Source organism: Hordeum vulgare, chromosome 4H, assembly GCF_904849725.1.
Source record: "Hordeum vulgare subsp. vulgare chromosome 4H, MorexV3_pseudomolecules_assembly, whole genome shotgun sequence".
Taxonomy (NCBI): domain Eukaryota; kingdom Viridiplantae; phylum Streptophyta; class Magnoliopsida; order Poales; family Poaceae; genus Hordeum; species Hordeum vulgare.
The window spans coordinates 22,164,404-22,171,709 of record NC_058521.1 but is presented as its reverse complement, the minus strand read 5'-3'; the positions used below and the strand labels follow the sequence as shown (position 1 = coordinate 22,171,709).

The window sequence follows — 7,306 nt, the reverse complement described above, 5'->3', positions numbered from 1 at the left end:
AACTGGGTTTGCCTTGGGGCCGCCGACGCATTTTTTGTTTCAAACGACTTGGCGGCTAAGCACCTGTTCGGAAATGCTTCAGCTCCCAACTCTACAGTGAAACTAAGCAGCGCGCAGTTCATTTTTTCAGTGCAACGATTCTGGGGCTCCTCAATGCAAGCGCCGACAATGCCCCAAGTCACCGCCAAGAAAAGACACAGCATTGCATACTGGAGTAACAGTCTCATTTCCAGACTCCTTCAGCAGACTACTACTACCATAACAGTCTTAACATAGCTACTAGGGTGGTTGCCTTGGATGAAGGCACGAGCTCGAGTTACATCGCAACACAGCTCGCCAAAGGATCGATCAGCTCCTAATCTAGGGGGTGCGGTATACACTGCAACGCCCTGTCGTCCATAATTACTTAGGGGGGATAGGCCTTTGACATGTCCACATCATGTCACAAAAACACAGGCGGCGAACACAAAAACACTGGAGGGTGTCGGTGTGGTCGTCAGGCGCCAGGCCTGCCGCCCGCACGAGGTTGGCTCAGCTGGTGAGCGTCGAGAGCATGCCGCCGCCAGCAGCCAACACGACCTCCCAGCCAGGCCCTTTCAGGGGGAAGTGCGGGACGGCATCAGCAGCCGCACGCGCACCGGTGAGGTCCCTCCGGTCCATCACCTTCAGGAGGTCCTCGTCGCTGATGTCTGTCTGGATCATCCTGTCTTCCTCGTCCTGCTCGTCCCTCAGAAGCGCCAGCAGCTCTCCCTCCTGCATTTTCAACAAAAGAAAAACATATAAGTATTTGTTAGACCACAAGTAGAAGGCTGGGCAGAAATGTTTACTTACATCTAAGGCATTAGGCTTCGCGGCATCTTGCTGGAACTGTCCCTTCCCAATCACGACGTGCTCTAGCTTCAACTTTCCAAAAGCTTTCTTGATAATCCGTCCCTGCAACAATGAGAAGATGACCATCGGTACCACAAAATGTGGCCAAGCAGGGGTCCAGAGGTCATCGATCCAATGGCATCAATCCATAACATTGAGAAGTTGAGCATCACCCATACCTCAACAGAATTGGATGTCGCCAACCGATAAACATGAACTGGCTGTGTTTGGCCAATACGGTGGCATCGATCCATAGCCTGCAAATCCATCTGAGGATTCTGCACAACAAACCAAAAATGTTCAGCTTATAACAGCAATGAAAGCTATCTGACAGCAAGCATTGTACCAAGGAGCAAAGCTACCAAAAAAAAACTGAAGGAGAGATGAAATATTCAAACAAGGCATTCTAATGTACTACACTTCATAACACCATAAGAGTAATTCATCTGGACTACTAAAAACTACAAACTCTCCAGATAGATAGAAACTTACCCAGTCACTATCATACAGGATACAAGTATCAGCAGAAGTAAGGTTGATACCAAGCCCGCCAGCACGTGTGCTGAGAATGAATACATTCATACCACTGTTTAAGTCATTAAACGCTGCTATCTGCCAAAGGAAAAAAAGAAACCAAATATAGAGTGAGATAGCAAGACCCGTGGAGAGGCATCAATTATCCAACAGAAAAGGGTAACATGTAACAGAAAAAAAAGCAATATAAAGGAACGTGCTATGGTTCAGAACACAATTGGTTCCACAACAATAGCCATTTTGCCTTCATTAAAGTATACATATATCAGGGCACCGCATAGGCAAAATGGAAGCAACTTGGGTGCTGAACTGCTGATCCTTTTAAAATTATGTAGCAAACAATATTTTGCTGAACCGGTGTGGAACAGGGTAAAGAATGGCTATCCATTCTTATAACTAGCTAACAAATTAGTCAGTTGTTTCCCTTGCAGTGAGATACTTAGCACAGATTTTTTTTAACTAGTTCTAGCCAACAAATTTGCTAATTGCAGTTCTCTACATATATTCAGGAAACAACCAGGCAAAATGGCAGTGCCTGGGAACCAACTCAGGTGGACGTGTTGAATTAACATGATCCTGGTATTACATATTTGTGCCCAGAATCTAGACTGGCATTTGCGCGCATAGCACAAGTCAACTGAATAGGGATATCGGCTCTATATGGACAAGGGCCGTATTGTTGGGAAAGTAAGTTGAAATAGAGATATGGTTTGTCAGCTATGTTTCTTACCTATGCAAAGGGTATTGTGCACTGTAATCATGACATGAATCAACTTAACATTACCATCAATTAGTAATCTCAGAGCACACTTAGTCTTGATTCTAAGCGCAGTTAGTAGTCAAGCTAGATGCTAAATTAATCATGACATCTAATGTTTAGTTAGTAGTAGTAGTTATCTCAGAGCACACAAGCATACATATGATAAATAGGGCCTACCACATTACCTGGTTCCTCCTGTCTTCCAACTTAACACTACCATCAATCCGGCAAACCTTCAGGCCTTTCTCAGACAAATAATAGTCAAGGATGTCCAAGATCTTTGTCCATTGCGAAAATATTAGGACCTACAAATATATCAATTGAACTATATTTCAGATATGAAAAATAGACGTCATGAAACATGTGCCACAGACATATCTATTGAAATGCATATGAAAACTATGGAACAAGAAGATAACCCCCAACCTTGTGATTTCGTTTGATTAAAGCATCCAGCAACCTGTCCAACAGCTGAAATTTGCCACACTGTTCCATAAGCTTATCAACAGGTGGATAGAGACCTGCAAAGAGAGAAAATTAATGACAGTGTAGATAAAGGTATAAAACAATCAAATAGAGCATGCAAATAGGACATGTCCAATGAGACGACGTACTGTTTGAGTCAAAAGCAGAATGGAAAAGATCAGGGTGGCCACAATTTTTTCTCAGCTGAATGAGTAGATTATTTAGCTTTGTTTTGATGCCGGGCCTTCGCAAAACTACAATAAAGCAGAAACGTGTCAGATTAGAATATTATTTTCTTCTGCACAGATTGGACTATACAAGTATGCAGGAAGACATGCATGAGACATGCATACCAATATCTGCACTCTCATGCAAGTAGTCGTCAAATGTCTCCTCAATCAAGTGACTCTGGATTTGCTTCTGATGTTCAGTCATGTTAGCATATATGATTATCTCTTTCTTTCGTGGAAGCATGTGTTCTACATTCTCCTTCATCCGCCTTAAAAGGAAAGGGCGCAAAATAGCATGAAGCTTTGAGACAATAAGGACTCTCTTCTTCTCATCAGTTTCTTCCTCTAGTCCCTCATCAGCCTTCGCAGAAAAATCAAACCTGTAAAACAATTACCATCAGCGGATGGCAATATTAATACAATTATACATAAAGTACTCAAGAAGAAAATTCACTATCTGTATAACAAAAACATCACATGTTTAGGGACCATCTGAATAGTTATAAATAATTAATCCATATTAATTTATCCATCGCTATACATCCGAGCAAACGGAACATATTAACAGACAACATAAAAATAGAACAATATAAAATTCAACCAAAATTTAAATACACAAATTAACAGACATGGCATTTCTGTGTCAGGTACTCAACATAAATCAGGAAGATGAAATGTCATAACATGTGTCTGCCATTGCAGATGCTCATCAAATAAAGCTCCTTAGGATCTACAAAACCGTATACAGAGCTGGATAACAAGAAATGGCTGCTCTGGAGCATGAGGGAATCAGCCAGAGCCCTGGTGGTGCCCACTGTGGCCTATGGTAATCCCTCGTTTTTGGGAGTAATCCGTGAGGGTTGTAATTGTCCTGGCCCACAATGCCACCATTGTGCCCAGCAATTTATATATTCTTCTTAATAAATGGGTGGTGCCCCTGCCAGATTACTACAGTTTAGCTTGTACTGGGAAATTGATATCTCGACTAATTAAATTTAACAGCTTCGTTTGCATTGAACCATTATATGTAAGGATCAAACATTGATACTTCCAAGAATCCTGACAAATGCCATATATGTTCAGTTAGATACATATATTTATTGACTATCAGTACATCATTCAGGCAGTTAGAAAGCTAAACCTTTTGAAAGCTAGACAAATGTTACATTGGGTAATCCAGTAACTTATATAATTACAACAATATAACTATAAAAGGCAAACAAAAGACCATGGGACAGAAATTAGTTAACTGGAAATAAAAGTAATTCAAGGATACAAAGACTAATGAACAAAAATGGCAGTAAATGGTAGGCAATGGTTCATACCATGACTCAAATTCCTCATGGGATGAGAATATATCTGGCAAAATGAAGTTCAATAGCGACCACAGCTCTGCTAGATTATTCTGAAGAGGTGTTCCAGTCAAAAGGAGCTTGTTATCCATTGGAATGCGCCTCAACTCCCTCAGTAATTTGCACTTCGTATTTTTCAACCGATGCCCCTGCAACAAAAATAATCCGGCCAACATATAAATACATGTGGAAGAGAGAGAAATATAAAAGGACAATAATTCAGATCATGTGATATTCAATTACCTCATCTACAACAACATACTTCCACTTATAATTAGCAAGAAACTTTGCATCAAACATGGCCATCTCATATGAAGTGATTATTATCGGAAAATCAGGACCAACAGTTTTGGGCATGTATTTTCTCCTTAGCTCTGTCCGAGCAGCTTTATCTCCATGATAAATCAGACCATTTAGAGATGGAGTGAACCTGAAATCAAGTATTCCACATAAGCTACCAAACAAACTAAACACAGTGGATCACAACTATGGATGCTTTACCTCATTAACTCGTTCAACCAGTTTGACAGGGTGGAAAGGGGAGCAATAACCATGTATGGACCATGCAGACCATTCCCTTTAAGATGAGCAAGAAATGCAATTGTCTGGATTGTTTTCCCAAGGCCCATTTGATCAGCAAGTATCCCATTCAGCCCATTTTGCCACAGTGATATTAGCCACTTAACACCCTTTATCTGGTAAGATTTCAACTTTCCCCCAGTCAACAATGGAACAAGATTGGCTTGCTCTCTTTCCCACTTTTCTTCTTCCGTGAGAGTACCATCATCAGCAGAACGATCTTCACGAGATCTTGTAAGCATGGCTGCCACTGCAGTTTTAGCCTTCTTCTGAACAACATTTCATCATCAGTAGTCAGACACAACATAAGGTCTAATCGATGAACATGAATTGTTTTTCCTATATATTTTTCTAACTAACGATAGAACAAATTATCCACTCAGAATGATGTGTCATCTCCAGGAAAATAATAAAATGAATGGTATTCAACTGAAATCAACAAGTCCATGTCAAAGTAATTTAAACCGTGGAACAGTATTCCAATGTGTAAACAACTCTAGCTATGCTGCAACAAATCTTGAACAACCCTTTTAAATAAGAGATTTGCGTGCTTTCAGTAAGAAGGATGCTACTGATGAAAAGGAAGCCAGGAAACGTTGATGAGTGGACATTATGATATCAAGCACCCCCATCTAGAATCATTCAAGCAGCAACACGCCTTTTTCCTAATCTTAAACCCATTGAACAGGTAATCCGGACGGACTAACATATCATACTGCAGGAAGCGATAGTGTATGACAGACAGGACATTTGCATAATCTAGACGACAACCAAAGCATACATAGTAAAACTGTATTTATGAAGCAGAGGATCTAGAAGTCTGAACTCACGTCATTGTACTGTGCCTTGGCCGCTTTCCTCTTTTTGCCACGTCCTTTCTTTTGCTCTTCCACGGGTTCCTCCTCGTCTTTAATTTCAACAGCAGTCGGCTTAACCTACAGGCCACACCACCATTGTTAGCAAACAAGGGAAAATAACTAGCAAGAGACCAAAAATGGTCATCAAAGAGTAAGGGGGCGCGTACATCTGTGATCTGCTCCATCTTCTCAAGCAAGAATTCAGAATAGAGCTGTGTCTGTGTCAGCAGCTCATCCAGCTTGTTGAACTTTGCCTTTGGGTCAAAGGCCTGCCTCGCGGCCTCCTCTCTCTTTCTGGCCTCCTCTTCCTCCTCTAACTTAATCCGGGCCTGATACATCTCCTCTTCCTCCTTGGTCATCACCTCTGTGATTAAAGAGGTATCGCCGTTCTTGGCCACGAGCTCAAACGATGTCTCCTCTTTGACAGAGTTGAGCAGCAGTTCTTCAGCCTTCAGCGCCCCGTCGATGGGATGCGCCTCGCCACCGTTGGCCTTGAGCTCGCCAGCTTTCCCATCCTTGGATCCGGACATTTTCTATTTTTGCACAACATAATCAGATTCAGGCCAATGGATCGAGAACCGGAACAAGCAAGATACACAAATCGCATCGACGAAACGAAAGGGGATGTTTTTTTTCAATGGGGAAAAAGGGGGAAATAGGAAACGGAATGCACCTAGACATCTCTATTAAATCGGAAGGTTTTAATAGCGGATCACCTCTTCCCCCAGAACGGAGATAGGAGAATCTGGGTCGGCGTCGGCGGCAGCGGTGGTGTTGGCGGCGGCGGCGGCGGCGGCTGCTTCCCTCTTCGCCCCATTCGCCCTGGCGACCACCATCTCGGCCGCGGCGGCAACAGGCGGCGACGTCGCCGAGTGTCGGTGGGGCCGAGGCGTCATGCAGCAGTCCCTGCTGCGGCGGAGTTGGCGGCGAGCGGCGGTGGTGGAGACCAGAGGGAGTGGCGGCGGCGACGGAGGAAGGAGCGCTTCCGGAGGATGCTGTGCGCGTTTTTACTGAGGGGGAGTAGGGTGGGGCTCCTCCCTCGCCGAGATACAAGCACGGCGCGCTGGGCCAGGACCTGCCACTGACGTTCGGGTCCACAACACTCCTGACCCCACACGTCGGTGAGGAATACTCAAGCACGTCGCGGTGAATCGGGAAGGTGGCCAGGGGAATGGGGGCATGGGCTCTGGAACCCTGCAGAGTGGGGTGGTACGGACGTTTGTTTTTACATAGACCCGGTTCGGTGGACACTGGTCACTGAGCGGTGGGCCGAGCCATAGGTCTCGCGCTGGTCCACGGGGGAACCGGTCTGCGCAGGTGGGAGGGGTGGGTGGTGGCGCCGATAGCGAGGGTTTCAGGCGGGAAACCGAGGGAGGGTTTAGGGAAACTCCATGCCCTCGTGGAGAGAGAGATTCACGGGACTGCCACCCACCAGTGGCATCCCCCCTCTCGTTTGCCCGGCTCTGCCACGAGGGGCATCCTGGTAAATTCGCGCGCTGCGGGCGGCCGTTCGAAGTTTGAAAATACGGGGAGGCGGCCGGGGCTTCTCTCTCTCGCTCGCTTGACCGACGGGATCGTGGTCAGCACGCGGCTGACGTCTGGGCCAGCCTGGGTGCCGGCCCCACCTGTCGGGCTGTAGATCTCGGTGGGTTCGGGAAA

At 44.9% G+C, this 7,306-nt stretch overlaps 1 protein-coding gene across 1 annotated transcript; it reads right to left on the bottom strand.

The window, feature by feature from the left end:
- Positions 1 to 207: 207 nt before the first annotated feature.
- Positions 208 to 6,665, bottom strand: LOC123447590 (ATP-dependent DNA helicase DDM1-like). The gene is made up of 14 exons (XM_045124200.1): positions 6,364 to 6,665; positions 5,815 to 6,180; positions 5,621 to 5,725; positions 4,713 to 5,059; positions 4,455 to 4,641; positions 4,185 to 4,360; positions 2,983 to 3,239; positions 2,779 to 2,883; positions 2,591 to 2,685; positions 2,350 to 2,469; positions 1,363 to 1,482; positions 1,050 to 1,148; positions 832 to 933; positions 208 to 753 (listed from the first exon to the last, which is right to left on the bottom strand). The coding sequence occupies exons 1-14, from the start codon at positions 6,541 to 6,543 to the stop codon at positions 532 to 534; spliced, it is 2,481 nt and encodes an 826-aa protein (XP_044980135.1). The 5' UTR covers positions 6,544 to 6,665; the 3' UTR covers positions 208 to 531.
- Positions 6,666 to 7,306: the final 641 nt, after the last annotated feature.

Coding starts and splice junctions, on each gene's coding strand:
- LOC123447590 (XM_045124200.1), bottom strand. CDS start 6,543: ATGACGCCTCGGCCCCACCGACACTCGGCGACGTCGCCGCCTGTTGCC. Junction 4,642..4,712: donor TGGTTGAACGAGTTAATGAG/GTAAAGCATCCA, acceptor ACTTGATTTCAG/GTTCACTCCATCTCTAAATG. Junction 1,149..1,362: donor TCCTGTATGATAGTGACTGG/GTAAGTTTCTAT, acceptor TTTGTTGTGCAG/AATCCTCAGATGGATTTGCA.